The 15,738-nt window shown below is 59.1% G+C and overlaps 2 protein-coding genes across 5 annotated transcripts; one reads left to right on the top strand and one right to left on the bottom strand.

Moving 5' to 3' along the window:
* Positions 1-961: 961 nt before the first annotated feature.
* On the top strand, positions 962-4,046 carry NTMT1 (N-terminal Xaa-Pro-Lys N-methyltransferase 1). 2 transcript variants are annotated; one of them, XM_034067932.1, is made up of 5 exons: positions 962-1,023; positions 1,715-1,777; positions 2,499-2,694; positions 2,912-3,164; positions 3,550-4,046. In XM_034067932.1, exons 3-5 carry the CDS (start codon positions 2,533-2,535, stop codon positions 3,804-3,806), a joined length of 672 nt encoding a protein of 223 aa, XP_033923823.1. In that variant the 5' UTR covers positions 962-1,023; positions 1,715-1,777; positions 2,499-2,532; the 3' UTR covers positions 3,807-4,046. The 2 variants fall into 2 exon arrangements, with proteins under 2 accessions (XP_033923823.1, XP_033923824.1); XM_034067933.1 differs by having other exon boundaries at positions 2,493-2,694.
* A 788-nt stretch (positions 4,047-4,834) lies between these two features.
* Positions 4,835-9,617, bottom strand: ASB6 (ankyrin repeat and SOCS box containing 6). 3 transcript variants are annotated; one of them, XM_034067948.1, is made up of 7 exons: positions 9,598-9,617; positions 8,834-9,053; positions 8,253-8,434; positions 7,818-7,924; positions 7,326-7,434; positions 6,774-6,860; positions 4,835-6,599 (listed from the first exon to the last, which is right to left on the bottom strand). In XM_034067948.1, the coding sequence occupies exons 2-7, from the start codon at positions 8,944-8,946 to the stop codon at positions 5,923-5,925; spliced, it is 1,275 nt and encodes a 424-aa protein (XP_033923839.1). In that variant the 5' UTR covers positions 8,947-9,053; positions 9,598-9,617; the 3' UTR covers positions 4,835-5,922. The 3 variants fall into 3 exon arrangements, with proteins under 3 accessions (XP_033923839.1, XP_033923840.1, XP_033923838.1); XM_034067949.1 differs by lacking the exon at positions 9,598-9,617 and adding an exon at positions 9,528-9,589; XM_034067947.1 differs by lacking the exon at positions 9,598-9,617 and adding an exon at positions 9,512-9,588.
* Positions 9,618-15,738: the final 6,121 nt, after the last annotated feature.

Genomic DNA, 15,738 nt, shown 5'->3' with positions numbered 1-15,738 from the left:
CATTGTCCCATTGTCACTGCCTTCTGACTGCTTTGGGTGATTTCAAGTAGATTTTGTGCCTACAGCTTTTGTGCAAGTTGGGGTCTGGGGAAGGGAAGGACTCACCCTGTATTAACACACAAGAGAATCCACACCGGCCTCCTTTCCCCAGCAACACAGCTACAGCCAACCCAGTCCTGTCACTGTCATTGTCCCCACAGCAATCCCCTTCTGAAGGCCTTGGGGACCCCTGTCCATGGGAGTTGCGGTGTCACCCGTGTCCTCTGGGGTACAGAAGGGAGGCGATGGGGTGGGACGGTGCTTGCAGGGAGGGGGATCGCAGAGGAGATGCTCTCTCAGCTGCATCCCGGCCTGCGGGGGTGCAGCACAGGGAGGACCAGAGCCTGCCGGGCTGGCCCGGCTGGACGGGGCAGGGACAATCGGGGACATGGCCTGGGAGCGGTGGGACCGGTGCCCCCGATGGGTACGGGGTAGGCTGGGGGGGGCAGGTGCCCGGTGCGGGGCATCAGTGCCCGGTACGCGCGGGGCCGGTCCCGTCCGTCCCTGCCCTCAAGCCGCAGCGGAACTCCCTCGACAGCAGCAGCCCAACGACGGGACAACAGCGGCCCCGCGTGGCCGCGGCGGGTGCGAGCGGGACGGGACAGGGCCGGGGGCAGCGGGACCGGGCAGCCCGACCCCCCCCCCCGGGGCTGCCGTGTCCCGGTTACCCCGAGCCCCCCGCGCACACCCCCGGTGCCACCGCGTCCCCTGCTCCCACCCCCGCGGCTCCGGGCCGGGGGTGCAGCTCGAAGCCGCCGTGGGGCAGCTCCGGGCCCGTTCCCCCCCGTGCCCGCCCCGCGGCTCCCCCGGGGCCGCCCCGTCCCACCGCGGCCCCCCCGCAACGAGGGCAGCCGGTAGGAAAGCCCGCCCCCCGCGCTGACCTCATGCTGACGTCACGGCGAGAGCCGCCATCTGATTGGTTCCCGTAGCTGCCCCTCACGGCGGGAGGCGGGGCCGGACGCAGCAGCACGGCCGCCGCCTGAGGTAACCGGGGGGAGGCGGAGGTCGCGGCCGCCCGGGCCGAGGGAGCGGGAGGGACCCCCCGGCCCTGCCCGCAGCAACGGGGGAGGCCGGGGGGGGGCCGGGGCAGGGGGCGGCGCTCGCCGGGGGAGCCCAACGGCTGGGCCCCGGCCCCTATGGGGGGTACCGGGGAAACGGCCTTGATCCGCGCACCACAGGGGCAGGGCCGTGAAACCCCCTCAGCCCCCGGTGTGGGACCCGACCCCCCCCACATGGGCACCCCCTTTCCGGCCCCACATCGCCCCGGCCTGCAAATGGCCCCAAAGCGGGGGGTCCAGGTGGTCTCTATGGGTACCTGCACGCTCCCCACGGCACTGCCACGGTCCGGGCCCTCCCAACGGGAAGGAGGGGGCCGGCTCCGGGTCCGTGCCGGTGGCAGAGCCGTCTGCTGGGGACAGAGTCAAACCCAGAGCCAAGGAAGGGGTGGCGGTGGGGTGTGGGGGGGGGGTGAATGCAGGTCAGACAGCAGCGAAGCCAGAACCTTCCCGCTGGGCCTCCTGCCACCTCTGAGCTATGGGGAAGCAGCAGCTCCTGCCCCACAACTGCCCCACGAAGATGCCTGGGGGGTCAGGGCAGTGCTTAACTTAGTGCTGTGGTCAGCCTTGCTTATGTGCACCGGGACTAAAGGGGTGATTTGGGTCATTTCTTCCCCCAGATCGCTACAGGCCAGCTCCTGCCACCACTGAGCCAAACTGGATTTCAAGCTGTGATCTGTCAGGTGAGATGCTGTGTCCTCCTGCTCCGTCCCCAGGCTGTTGAAGACCACACAGGGCCACCAAAACTGCTTCAGCTGGCATAGGAAAGGTTTTGTGTCTGATGGGGTATTTGCCAGCAAATTCAAGCCATGAACACTAGAAACTGTGTTCCCAGTCCTTGAATTTACCCTTTGGCCACCTTCAATCTAGTTTCTAATCCCCAGCACAGTTTATCAAATCCAGAGTGGTTTGAGTTGTGAGATTTATCTCTTGTATTGCTCATTATACCTTGTCTTTATTCTATGGCAAATACCTAACTTATGGTCATTGATCCCCAAGTTGAGCAACTCCAGGTGTAATTGGAGGTGACTGATGGGGCACCTGCAAGCTTTAATCTCTAAACATTAAGATAGAGGGAAATGAGGTAGAAGAGGTGAAAAGCGTGGGTCAGGCTTAATAGTGATGTAATTGTGTGTGTTGTTGAGCAAGGCTCCAGGATGCCTGGTCCAGCTGAGGCAGCCCTGCCCAGGGAGGGGATTCGGGCTTGGTGATCCTCCAGAAAACATCGGGATTTAGATCTTTGTTCCTTCTTGTCCTAGCTGGAAGTTTTGGGGGTTACAGGAGCCCTGGGGAAGGGGTGGTAAATACAAACTGGGGTACTCGGAGCTGACAACTGCATCCCTGCTTGTGCCTGGGGATCTGTTGGGCCTGACTGGTGGTTTCTCCCCTGTCTTGGAGGAGCAGTGAGTCCCACGTGGGCACGTGCCCCTCAGCCACCATGACGAGTGAGGTGGTGGAGAATGAGCTGGAGTTCTACTCCAAGGCCAAGAAGTACTGGAAGGCCGTGCCCGCCACAGTGGATGGCATGCTGGGGGGCTATGGCCACATCTCCAGCATCGACATCAACAGCTCCAGGAAGTTCCTGCAGCGGTTTTTGCGGGTAGGTGGCACCATCATGTTCCCAATGCCCCATCCTTCTCCCAGCACAGAGCTTGGCTCTCCCACCCAATTGCTCCATGGGATCCTCCATTACATGTGTGCTGGGGGAGCTTTGCTTGCAATGGGTCCCTATCCCCTAAGCCCCATCCCTTATGGTTGCCCCATGTATCTGTGTGTACCTTGTGGTGGGATTCAGCCCCTCGTGGTGGTTGTTCCAGGATGGCCCCAACCGGACGGGGACAACGCGTGCTCTGGACTGCGGGGCAGGGATCGGCCGGATCACCAAGCGGTTGCTGCTGCCCCTCTTCAAGACAGTGGACATGGTGGATGTGACAGAGGACTTCCTCACCAAGGCCAAGAGCTACCTGGGAGAGGAGGGCAGGCGGGTGCGCAACTACTTCTGCTGCGGCCTCCAGGACTTCAGCCCCGAGCCGAACACCTACGATGTCATCTGGATCCAGTGGGTCATTGGTGAGGGTCTCCTCACAACTTGTCCCCTCTTCAGCTTCCCCCGGGGTGCCCCATGCACTGAGGAGAGCAGCTCAAGGTCTGCAGGAAGGATGAGCATCACAAGTAGGGGAGGCTGGGTTGGGGACCTGCCCTTCCATCCTTACCCTGTGGAGGAGCACTCCAAGGGCACTATATTGAGGGGTCTTTTCCTCCAAGCCCTCAGAGGGCAGAGGTATGGGTTGGATGGAGCTGGATAGTGGGACAAAAGTTGGGCACTCCCAAGCTAAAGCTTTCACTTGCAGATGGCTTCCGTATTTTGCTGCTTGGATAAGGAGGGATCCCAACCACAACCTCCCTTCTCCTGCCCATCACGCTGTGCCCTCTAACCACTACTCTGCCCCTCCAGGCCATCTCACTGACAACCACCTCTCTGACTTCCTGAAGCGGTGCCGTGCCGGCCTGCGTCCCAACGGCATCGTGGTCATCAAGGACAACATGGCTCAGGAGGGAGTCATCATGGACGATGTGGACAGCAGCGTCTGCCGGGACCTGGATGTGGTCAGGAAGATCATCCGCCGAGCTGGGCTGCACCTCCTGGCTGAGGAGCGCCAGGAGAACTTCCCGGATGAGATCTACCACGTCTACACCTTCGCCATGAGATGAGGGCAGCAGGAGGAGGTCTCTCCAGGGCCAGCTCGGAGCATGGGCCAGCACAGTGCGGTTCCTGCCGGGGCCAGGAGGGGTGAGGACTGTGCCTTCACCGCAGGGCGGCGAATGGCTGCGAGGGTGCCGTGACTCCCTCTCTCTGGGGCTGGTGGTGAGGATGGGGCTTTGTCTTCCACGTTGCTGCTGTTTGTGAAGAGGTGTTTGCCAAATACACTTCCCTGCTGTTGCACTCCTGCACGTGGGCTTGGTGGGAGACAGCTCCGTGGCTTGATGCCACCTTCAGGGGCTCTGGAGCAAGAGGGTATCCCCTGCCAAGAGGTGTGCTCCTGGGCACCAGCACATTGCTGACACCGCAGCTGCACAGGACTCCTGCTGAGCAGGAGCACAGAGTACCCTGTGACATTCTGGGCTCTGTTCCTTGCCTGGGTGTTTGGCCGTTTGCTGCTGTTGAACTTGCTGATACTGACAGCAACAAGCTGGGAATGGCAAGTGGGAGGAATCTCTGCCATTGCCCTGCAGTGGGCTGGGGAGGCAACACCAGGTTCTGGGGCTTGGCCAGGGCCTCTCCTTCAGGGTTTCCCCAACTCGGGAGGTGGAGGGAATCCTGGCTCCTCCCATTGTCCTCCAGTAATGGGTAACCCAGCTGCAGCCCTGGGAGAGCACTGGTGTGCTCCAGGCATGAACAGGGACTCTGTTCTGTGCTGCGGCGGCTCAGTGATGCCCAGCACTTCCAGCCCCAACACTGCGACACTGGAGCTGCTCCCCCAACACCTCCCAGTGTCACCCATCTCCTCCTTGGCCATCATTTCCCCAAGTCTGGCCATCAGCTTGTGCCCACCAAACCCAGCACACCTCAGCCAACACTGGCACAAGAGGGTGATCCCAGCAGAGGTCCCAGCTGCAACCTGTCCATCACACACAATCCCCCTCTTCCACCCCATCTCCCATAGGAGAAACAACCCCCTTGTTGCTATTACAGAAGGCTTCACTTAATTGCTCATTTCCCATTCCAGACACCAGGGGAGTACTTGATGACATTATTATTTTCTTTAAACATCAATTCATCAAGATGCAGAGCTCCAGTTCCACGGGGTGGGAGAAGGGAAAACACAGGAGAGCAATGGGAGGAGACAGCCCTGCCACAGCCAAACTGCTGGTGGATCCCAGATCCACCTGTTACAAACTGAACCTGCTCAGGATAGGGTTTTCCCTCTTTTCATCCCCTTCTGCATCTCATCTGTCCTCCATGACAAAAACCAAATCAACAAACAGGGGGGCTCAGCTCCATAACCAGTCTTTGGCATGGCACAAGGAAGCTGATGCTTGGAAGGGGAAGGCAGACAAATGTGGCAAGGCTGGGACATGGGGTCTCCAGAGTGTGCAGGCTTCAGCAGCAGCTTGGCAAGAAGACCCCGAGTCCTGCTGCAAGTTCTTGTTCCTAGGAAGGAGGCACTGGAAACCAAGGTCCTGGGAGCAGTCAGTGAGGGAAAGAGCTGAGGATCAGGGAGAGAGGCCAAGGCACTCAGCAATCAGCCACCCATTCCTCATCCTTGCACAAGGGGACACACCACAAAGCAGAGAAACATCCAGTTTGTGTGTTTTGGAGCCCAGCACCTCCAAGATGCCCTTGGTCCTCTGTGCTGGGAGGATGAGGTGCAGAAACTCAAGAGGGTGTGGAGCCACACCAAGATGCCAAACTTGCCTGCACCATGACTGCTCCCACCACCATGACCAGAGGGAGACCAGGAGCACCTCTTCCCCCAGCACCCCAAAGCATCTCTGTCTCACCCACCCCAGACCTGGCAGGGCTGGAAGGCCGGGGGCCAGGCTGTCTCTGCCCAGCCACACTGCCCCAGCCACCCCACTGCTCCTCCCCACCAGCCCTTCCTTTAAAACCCACACAAACCAGCTCCCTGCCCCAGGGTCCAGCTCCCCAATGCCCAGGGAGCCACAGAGCTCTGCCCACCTCCCCATGACATGCTCCAGAGCAACAGGGCCTCCACAGACGTGCATGTGGCATTATGCCCGGAACATGGACAGCAACACCTCCTGCTGCAGAGAAAACTGTCCCAGGGCAGGGATTTGGTGGCACACAGAGAGGTGCAAGTCAGGCTCAGAGGTCCTCCTGCCCGGCAGCAGTGTGGTCAATGAGGAGGTACCACTTCAGCCTGTCTGGAAGAGGTAGAGCCTTGATTTTAACATCTACTGGCCACGGTTTAAGGCGCTGCCGGATGAACACCCTGCAGAGATGTTTCAGTGCCTGCGGGGAGCGCTCCAGCTGCTTCAGAGAGCAGAAGAGAGTCCGGATCTTCTCCCCATGGTACCTACAGGTGCTGGTGTTGACCTCAAAGTTGCTGGGCAGCTGGATGGCTTGTGAACTGGCCATCATGAGCTCCAGCAGAGTCTGGCCCTTCTGGATGAGGTCTGTAAAGAAGCTGTCATCTTCAGAGGCGCTGAGATGCGAGCAGAGGCACTCGAAGATGATGTGGAAGCCGGACCAGCATGAGGGCCCATGGAGGGAGCAGTTGTAGGCAGCACCCGACTCCAGCAAGAAGCGCAGCAGTGGGAAGTGGCTCTTGAAGCTTTTGAAGCAGAGGTGGGTGAGGGACTCTGGGGGTGGGCACTCACTGGGGTTGGCACCGTGGGCCAGCAGCAGCTGTGTGACACGGAAGCAGAAGCGGCTGATCACCTGTGCCTCCTCGCTGCTGCTGCACACCATCTCTCCCAGCAGGTAGATAACGTAGGTGAAGACAGTGTCACCGTCTTTGGTGGTGGCCCTGACATCCGCGCCTGGAGGAAGGAACACAGAATATAACTGGTGCTGCAGACCATGAGGCAAGGACAGCACTAACTCTGGCACTGCTGGGCTTAGCTCTTGTTCAAGCAGGAACATAAAGGACAAAGAATCAGCCAGAACTAGCCCTGGAGAGGTTGTGGGTGGAGAGGGGAAAAGGCTGCTCTCACCTCCCTCCAGCAAGAGACGGATGCTCTCGGTGTTGTGGATCTGGACACCATCACTGCTGGCCAGGGCATGCAACAGTGCTGTCTTTCCTGCAATGGAGCAGTCAGTCAGATGAAAAAGGCAGGAAGGAAAACAATCCACCCCACCAACCTGACAGCTGAACATGGGAGAGACAACACTTGTGGCAGGGCTCCACTGATCCCATGATGGTGCACAGCTGTGGGGACAGGCCACACTTGCAGGACTGGTAGTGGCCCCAGAGGGCATATATGCCACATGGGCTCCACAGGGCTATAGAGGCACAAACCCTTCCCATCTCCCATGGCCTGCATGAAGCTGGTCTCAGCCCCCTTCTGCACCTGACACAGGCAGCAGCAAGGAGGAAACACAGAGCACCAGGGAGGTTCTGCAGCCTGCACCCAACTTCCAAACCAGTCTATAAACAGAGCACGCTGGCAGCAGAAAGATGGAAGGGCCCAGACCCCATGTCCCACCCCAGCCCACCCATGAGGGCTGCCTGCTGGGGCTGGGGAGGCTGCATGGGGCACACATACCGTTTTTGTCAGCTGTGTTGACATCAGCCCCCAGCTGAAGCAGCCGCTGCAGACATGGCAACCGCTCCGGCTCCTCACTGGCCAGGTCGAGGGGGCTGCTCTCATGGATCTGCAGAGAGCAAGAGGGAAAACAAATCACCAGTAACTATTAAAGACCATTTGTGAGTGCCTCCTGCTGGGCTCCATCATGGCCAACATAAAAGCATATCTGAACCCACCCCCAAAACCAAAGGGAGCCTTCCCTGATGTATCCATAGGCACAGGTTTGTCTCTTCCCACCCATTGCTCTATGGCAGAAGCAGGTTTGCTCAGCCAAAGGCAACTTGAGCTTCTGCCACAGCACCAGAGGGCTAAAGACCATTGGCACAACAGGTTGCCAAGGGGAAGGGGCATGCAGTGAATCCCAGGAGGTGGGGAGCAAGGAGGGCTGTCCCCACACGCCAGCCCCTTGCACCTAAGTCTCAAGGGGACTCAGCATGGCCATGCCCGTACCCGGTCTCTCCGGTTGATGTCAGCCCCGTGGTGCACCAAGAGCTCCACCATATCGGGCTGGTTGCGGAGCACAGCGATGTGCAGGGAGGTGTAGTAGGTGACTGGATCTGAGGACAAAACACAGGGTCAGAGAAAACAAAGGGCTTCCCAGAACAGCCCAGACATGAGCCAGAGGTGAAGGGTACAACTGGGGAGGGCCCTGAGGACACAGCGATGCCCATGAAGACAGGGCTGTCACAGCACCCTGGGTCCTGCTTTGCAATGGTTCCATCTCTGCCAAAGCCCCCAAGCCTCAGTCCATCCCCGGGGCTGGGTCTGCACGAGGGCTGCCACAAGGCCCACCCATGGCATCCCAGCAAGGAGCGGGGGTCTGGGCTGGCAGCACCTTCTCCTTCAGCCCCAGCTATCACCACTGCCGCTTCCCACCACTCTCACCTTCAAAGCTGAGGTCTGCTCCGAACTCCAGCAGGATTTCTGCAGCAGGAACAAGCCCCAGCTCAGTGACCTTCAGCAGGGCATAGCTCACACCTTCCTGATAGAATGGGGAATGTGTCTCCCTCTCCAAGACTTGTCTCACAGCTGAGAGCTGGCTCCGGTCACTGCCCAGGCAGGCAGGGCTTGAGACACAAAAACAGCCACTTAATCATGGACATCTCATGGGGGTGTGGGGGTCAAAGTAGCACCAGGGAAGAAGAGGCCCCGAGAGGGTTCCTCTCTCACCTCATAACCACCACCTCCAAGCTGTTGGCTGTGGGATTGTGCAACAGCATCAGGGTCACAGCTAAACCCGTTTAGGTTTTATTGCCAGGGGTCAGGCAGAAAGGGCTGCACTTGGCAGCACATGTACTGCCCAGGTTAGCTCTGCTCTCCCCCCTGTTCCAAACAAGAGCAGCAAAAGGAGGGTCTGTGCGATGGGATGGGGGTTTGCTCCCAGCCAGAGCCATGTCTGCCACATCCCTGAGCTCCAGCTGTCGCCCCCCAAAACACCAAGGGGGTGTTTGACCCCATCCAGTTACCTCTCAAGCGCACTCTGCCTTTCCGCATCCTGTATCACCAGCAGCCCCAAGAGCTCGTCCACCAGGGGCTGGTACTCGAAGATGATCCTGCGGAAGCCGTGCAGGAAAGGCATCGTCCTTCGGTACACGCACAGACCACGCAGGGGCCTCCAGCATGGCAGTGGTGTCTCCCCTCACACACGTCCCCGGCACTGCTGCCTGGTTTCCAAAGGTCCCTTCCCTTTAAAACAAACCAGCATTTCCAGCAGTGTTGCATTCAGAAGACAGCTCAGCCTCCCTCATTCCTTACCGAGCAGCAAACACCAGCACAGGCACCTCCTCCCACACAGCCAAATTATCTCCTGCACACAGAGCTGCAGTTATCCGGCTGCAGAGCACCCAGCACCGGGCACAGCCCAGGCCTGCAGACACCGGCCCTGCCCCAAGCGCCGGGGGTGCCAAGGGGAGGGTGACCCGAGCAGCGAGGAGCCCCCGAGCGCTGCAGCCAGCACCCCCCGCCTGCCCCTGGGGATGGGTTAGAGCTGGAGCAGCCCGAGGCCGGGACCCACCGAGCCCCTCCACACACACCCGGCTGAGGCCCGAGGAGCCCCCAACCCTCACTGCACCCGCGGGACGGAGAGCGAAGGCCCGGAACCCCCCAGCACCCACCCCGGGGCCCCAGGGGCCGTTAACCCGCACCGAGCACCGGCAGTACCCGCAGGGCCTCCCGAGAGGGGACCGGAGCCTCCCAGCACCCCCGGAGCTCCCTCCCCGCCGCCGCTCACCTGCCCCGGGCCGCCGCCGGAAGCGGAAGCCGCCGGTTGTGCCGGGAGGGGCGGGGCTGCGGCGCGGCCGGCAGGGGGCAGCACAGCGCCGGGAGCGGCGCCGAGCGGGGCACCCTCCGTGCGCACCCGGTACCCCCGCCCCGTGCGCGCCCCCGGCCCAGCCCCCGTGCGCGCCCCCGCTCCATCACCCCCCCCCCTGCACCGTCCCGGCCCTGCCGTGCGCGCGCAGCTGGGTTCGGGTGTGCACGGGGCCGTTTGCGCACTCAACGTGTACCCCACGCACCCGCGTGTACACACGAGTGCACAACACCCCTCCGTGGACAGACACCCCACCGACACACCGAATACACCGGCACAGCCCCTCCGAACACCCCAGGTGTGCACAGCTGTGCCGCACACCTGCGAGCACAGAAGCACGCACACAAGGGCATGAACGAGTGCCCAGGCAAGGTGTGCGCGCACACACACACATACACACACACACACACACACACACACACACTCATTGCTGCATCCCCCTTTCCATCCCCTATGGTCGCTCCAGCTTTGTAACCCCTGGCTATGGGGGGGTGCACGGTGTGGTCGTGCAGCCCCATGCACCAGCCCAGTCCCCCTCCCTGGAGCACCCACACCGCGGCCACTCAGACCCACCCGGGGCGGGCTGGGGGTCTGGGGAGGTGGCACCGAACGGGTGGTGCCCCCCGGGGCTTGGGGAGCCCCTGCCCTGCAGGAAGCGTTACCCCGGGTTTATCAGCGTTATCATCGCGGTTTGGTGGTATTACCCTGGTGGAACTGCCGCTCGGGGAGCTCGGCAGAGCCGGCGCTGACTGAAGCTGCCTTGGGTTTCCTATTTACGTATTTATGTTATTCTGATGGAGCTCTTCCAGATTCCAGGAGGCAGCCGTGGCCCGAGGGCACAGGGGGCCAGGAGGCCGCCCCGGTTGGGCATACTTCTGACATGCTGTCACCGTTCCCCCCTCTGCTTCCCACCCTTCCCTTCCCCACACAAAGCGGGGGACCCCCCGTGTCTGCAGCCCCCTGGGGGCTCCAGCCCCTTTGCAGGGTGGGTGGTGGTTCCTGGTGACACAGGGACTTGGTGCTGTGTTGTGGCACCAGCAGCCGGTGTGGGTTCCCCCAACAGTGCCCGTGGATAAGGTTTGGGGGCATCATCCCCGTGCCATCCTGAGTGAGGGTGGGAATGACCGCATCCAAGCACCCTGGCTGAGCTTGGAGGGGAAAAGCAGCAGGAAGAGTAATGGGGAGTGAGAGTTTCTCCCTCCCCACGGAGGATGCTTCATACCCTATGAGCTGGCTTCAAACCAGCCCAGCCCAGCAAGGGGAACCCCGCTGCAGCTGAGACTCTCGGATCCGGTCCCAGTGCCAGCTCAATGCCACCGGTGGATGGGTAAACCCAGACCTGGAATCTCCATGGTGCCAGTAAAGCCCAAGCACTCCACACTCCAGCAAACCCCCAGACCCTCTGCAGTCAGGGGGGCAGCACCAGGCGCTGTCATTGTCCCTGGCTGCATGGCACCCATGGGGACCATGCCACAGCCAAGCCCTCCACCAGACCCTGCTCTGGGGGTAAATCCCCCTGCACTCCCCACCATTAGATGGGAAAGGAGGGCTGGTAAGCATGGGTCACCCCATTGCCACCTCTGCCCCCCGCAGTGTTGGACCCCAGCCTGCCCCAAAGGGTCCTGCCAGCCCATTTCTCCTAAGCCACATGGAGGCTTTACTTCCACCCCTATAACCCCCCCTGCCTAGAAAGGAGGGTTTAGGGTTGCAGTGGGGGCCAAACCCTGCTCAAAACCAGCTGGGGGAGGTGCCAAGCCCAGGGACCCAAGCGCTGACACCTTTCCCTGGCCATCAGCACACCAGAGCCCATCCCTGGAGCATCCCTGCCGTGGTCCTGCCATGCCCATGCCATGAACCACAGCCTCCAGGGAGGTGCCTTCCCCATCCCCACGTTTCTTGGGTGAAACAAACCCATTTTGCAAATAGGGATGTCACTGGTGTGGTTGTTTGGGGCGTTTGAGTACCCAGCTACAAGAGCGTCAGGATCTGCCCTCTTCCTCCCCATCGCCTTGGCGGGGCGGACTAGGAAGAATGCGAGTTGGCTATCCATCAGGGAGACAGAGCAAGAGCCAGCCGAAGAAAGAGGGGCATTTTAGGAGGAAAGCCAGGGAAATTTGATCATTAAGAAATCCTCCTGGCTGTCTGGGGGAATTTAATTAAATTGCTGGAAAGGGCTGAGCGCACATCTGGATCCAATATGTGCAGCTTTGATTTTTTTCTTTCTTTCTTTCTTTCTTTTTTTTTCTTGGTTCACTCTTTTCCCATCTCGCTGTTGAAGGAGGGAGGGGGGGAATAAAAGGGAAATAGCAGAGCCACGGAGCATTGGTTCATCTGGGACTGGGATTCCTGGCAGGGAAAGAAAGAGGGAGAGAAAGAAAGAGCAAAAGAAAGAGGCAGAAGCAAAGGGAATAAGAAAGCTGGGAGAAAAACCCTTCACCAAGGGCCTGGCTGTGTGTTTTATAATGCCACCGACCGCAGAGACAAGGAGCTAGGAGGGAATGGGGGGAGCTGTGAGAGCTGGAGGGGAGCAGAGGAGAGGAGCTAGCCCAGGGCATGCTGCGCCTTTGGGGTCTGGCAGCAATGGAGCGAGAGAGAGGAATTGCTCAGCAGATAGGGAAATACCATTCCTGCTGGGAACCGCAGGCCCAGCTCAGGGTCCAGTGCCCTTGGGGATGGGGCTGATGGGGATCTCTGGTCCCCAACCCTGCCAGGGCATGGCACTGGGCACAGCTCCCATTGGAACAGATGGGCAGGCAGCCCTGCTTCCCAGAGCCAGGTAGGGACTGATCCCAAGCCATTCGCTCCAAGAGCCAGTCACTGGGTCCTGGCCTGGTACCACCAAGCCCCACTATCTCCCATACTCCATACTATTTCCTTACTCCAGACATCATTATGGTGGATCAAAGGAGCATCACCAGAGTAAGAAACCCCCTTCCACCCATGGGGGATATGAGTCAGACAGCCCGGTTTCTCCACAATATAATAACCAAAGGGCAGCATTTTGGGAATATGAAGAACGAGCACACGGGTACTGAAGGGAGCAGCACCAGCCCAAGCAGTGCTCCAAGGATGCTGCCCCATCACACTCCAACTATGGCCGCATTTTGGGGGTGAAGGTCTGGGGCTGGCAGAGCACATCTGGATCTATGGTGAGCGCTGTGGAAGCTTGAGATGTTATCACAGCCTGAGAGAAATGTCAGGAAACCCTTAGGGGGGCACAGAGTGACATTCCCAAAATATATCCCTTTTCTTCCTTAAAAGAGAGGAAGATGAAGGCCTGGCAAACAGAAACACATTCATCCCAAGGGCTGCAAACCTGGAAGGCTCCGGCCAGATGAATCCCCGAGGAGCCTGGCACGGCCTTGGCAACTCTGGTCCATCAGCCCAGCAGCTCCAAGGCCAGACTCAGCAAAACCCAGGCACATGGCACCAGGCAAAGCATCCCCGTTTGACTTCACCTCCAAACCACCCCTGCTTTGCCCTTCCCACCTCCAGGATCCAGTTTTAACAACCTTAAAGATATGGTTTTTACCCCCAAAAACACCCCAAGGAGAGCTTGGACAAGAGGGTGAGGAAACACCAGGAGGGGAGGGTTTCAAACAACCAGGTCTTGCTTTGGATGCCTTGTGTGGCTGGGGGAGTTAAAAAGGAATGATGCTGAAAGAAGAAGAAGGGGGGGGGGGGGGGGGGGGGGGGGAAAGGGCAAATCCTGCAGCTAAAAAGGAAATTGCATTAATACAGATTGTTTTATTTAAAAAAAGCAAAGCCTGACCTCTACTTCAAAAAAGTCATTAGACATTCCCCTTCTGAAAGGCCGACAGGGGATATTACTGAAAGGCCAGTTAATTTCTCAATGACTTACTGTTCTTGCTCTGCTCATGGAAATGTGTAAAGAGTCGGAGGGTAATTTAAGGCACCCTGCAGAAAGGTGTGTAAATCTTTGCATGTCTAAAGAAACTTTACCAGACCGCTAGGATTGGGAAGAAAAGAAAATGCTTGCCCCTCTTTTTTTTCTTTTAAACTTTCCTTTGGAACTCGGATCCCCTTTGATCATAAAAAAGGTCATATTTCACCCAAAAAAATATCAGCAATCACAGGGCCCGAGGAAGTGCGAACCCAAGGGGGTTTCACCGACGATTATTCCCTCCATTTAATTATTTAATGCCATGAACCGAGGGAAAGCTGTCTCCCCTGGAAAAGCCAGACAGTTCAAGAATAAGGTCTGGCCCTGAACAAGGAGGAGGAAGAGGGTTATAAATGGGGCTGGGGCTGCTCCATCCACCCTCCTGCCCTCGCTCCTTCATAGGCCAAGACCAGCCACCCATTCCCCCCCCCCCAAAATAATCACAGCAAGATGTTCCCAGCCTTGGGGTGAAGGGGAAATGCTGGGGAAGGAATGGGGGCTTCTCACTGTTTCAGGCCCCTGTTAATGCTGAGTGGCAAGTGTGCATCACCAATGGGTCACTGTCCTCCAAGGGGATGTCTCCGTGCCCCAGGTTGGTCCACGAGAAGGTGTTCCTGGAAATGGCACCATCTCCATCCTGGGAAGGGTCTGTACCTGCATCCATGGTGACAAAAAATAGGATCAAGTGGGTACCTGGTGAAGGAAGGGTGACATGAGGCTGTGCTGGGTCCCCCAGGGTCTGGGGGTCCTGAGGATGATGAAGGCATCTCCCACCCAAGAGCAGGGAGAGCCAGGAGAGCTGATGGGCATATATCCAATCTATGTAATATAGTATACAATATGTCATCTATATTCTAATAAACCCATTGAGTGCTTAACAACAGTGCACAGCATCACCCCGGCACCACATAGCACCGGGGACCCATCCAGCTGGGTGCTGAGCAGAAGTAAAACACCCATCCACGGGGAGCAGCCCAAGGGAAGCAGGAGCAGAACATGGTGTGACAACCAGCCCATGATTTACACAGCCGAGGCTGCAGGACCAGACAGCGGAGCTGACTCCTGAAGTGCCACCAGGGCCAATAAATCGGGCCAATAAACGGACCCCCGAAAAGCAGGCGAGGGGAAGGGAGGTTGGGCTGGCTCGTTTGCACACTCGAGGAGCCCCCCGCGGAGCCGGAGAGAGCCAAACTCTGCCTTCAGCTACACCCCTTCCAAGCTGGAGAGCTCTGGGAAGCCGCTTCCCCGTCAGGAAGATCAGATTTGGCAGCGCTGGCTGGCTTCAGAACCCGCACGCCTCCGACTTGAAGGGGAAGAGAGCGCAAGAAAAGCTTTCGACAAATGTTAAACTAACTCCGGCAGGGGTTTGTGTCCCCGGGCCGCGCTGGAGCGGGGGTGATGTTCGTGAGCTCAGGGCCGGGCTGCAGCGAGCGGCCCATCTCGCTCCGAGATGTGGGCTTGAGCCCTGCGTGCGCGCAGCCCCGTCCAGATGTGCCTGCAGCGCCGGGCAGCAGAGAGCGGCTGGAACCAGGGAGGGGGGAATCAGAACCGTTCATCTCCCATTTCAGCTCATAATCCCCCCCATCCCAGCCCTCGCTGGACACCAGTAACAAGCCCCCCTCCCTCCTACCCCTGTGCATGTACCTCTCTCTATATATATAAATATCATTTTTAAAGAGGAAAACCTCCTTTTCCCTCTCCCAGTGGCTGGTTTTCATTAGGGAGGTTTCTTTCTAACCCCAAGGGAAGCAGCCTATGAGTTTTTAACTGTGGTGCAGGACGTAATTATCTCATTAAGGCGAGAGAGCCAGGCTTTTCCCAGGAGAGGTGACCTTGCTCCGGGGTTGATGGGGACCGGTTAAAGGGGAGGGGGGTGTGGAGATGGAGGGGGGCCGTGTCCCCCCGCTAACCTGCGGGTCACCTCTCCCTCCAGCCCCGTTTGGGAATGGGTTTCCCCAGCTCCTCTCTCCCCCATCCTTCCCCACGGAGCGCAGCCACTTACACTTGTTGATAGAAGCACTTAAAGCAGAACTTGGGGGGGGGGGAATGATGTGAATGGGGTAAGGGGGGGGGAAGCGGGTCTCCCTCCCTGTGTCCCCCCCCTTCTCTTTCCGCGGCTTGGCTGCCGGCGGTGCTCGGCCCCTGGCAGGGGGGCAGGT

This window comes from Melopsittacus undulatus, chromosome 11 (genome assembly GCF_012275295.1).
Source record: "Melopsittacus undulatus isolate bMelUnd1 chromosome 11, bMelUnd1.mat.Z, whole genome shotgun sequence".
NCBI lineage: Eukaryota > Metazoa > Chordata > Aves > Psittaciformes > Psittaculidae > Melopsittacus > Melopsittacus undulatus.
The sequence above is the reverse complement of the archived record's forward strand: the minus strand, read 5'-3'. Positions and strand labels throughout refer to the sequence as shown.

Excerpts from the sequence above, each read along its gene's own strand:
- NTMT1 (XM_034067932.1), top strand. The coding sequence starts at position 2,533 with ATGACGAGTGAGGTGGTGGAGAATGAGCTGGAGTTCTACTCCAAGGCC. Across the intron at positions 2,695-2,911 it reads TCCTGCAGCGGTTTTTGCGG|GATGGCCCCAACCGGACGGG; the intron begins GTAGGTGGCACC and ends TGGTTGTTCCAG. Across the intron at positions 3,165-3,549 it reads CTGGATCCAGTGGGTCATTG|GCCATCTCACTGACAACCAC; the intron begins GTGAGGGTCTCC and ends CTGCCCCTCCAG.
- ASB6 (XM_034067948.1), bottom strand. The coding sequence starts at position 8,946 with ATGCCTTTCCTGCACGGCTTCCGCAGGATCATCTTCGAGTACCAGCCC. Across the intron at positions 7,435-7,817 it reads ACATCAACCGGAGAGACCGG|ATCCATGAGAGCAGCCCCCT; the intron begins GTACGGGCATGG and ends TGCTCTCTGCAG. Across the intron at positions 6,861-7,325 it reads CAACACAGCTGACAAAAACG|GAAAGACAGCACTGTTGCAT; the intron begins GTATGTGTGCCC and ends GCTCCATTGCAG.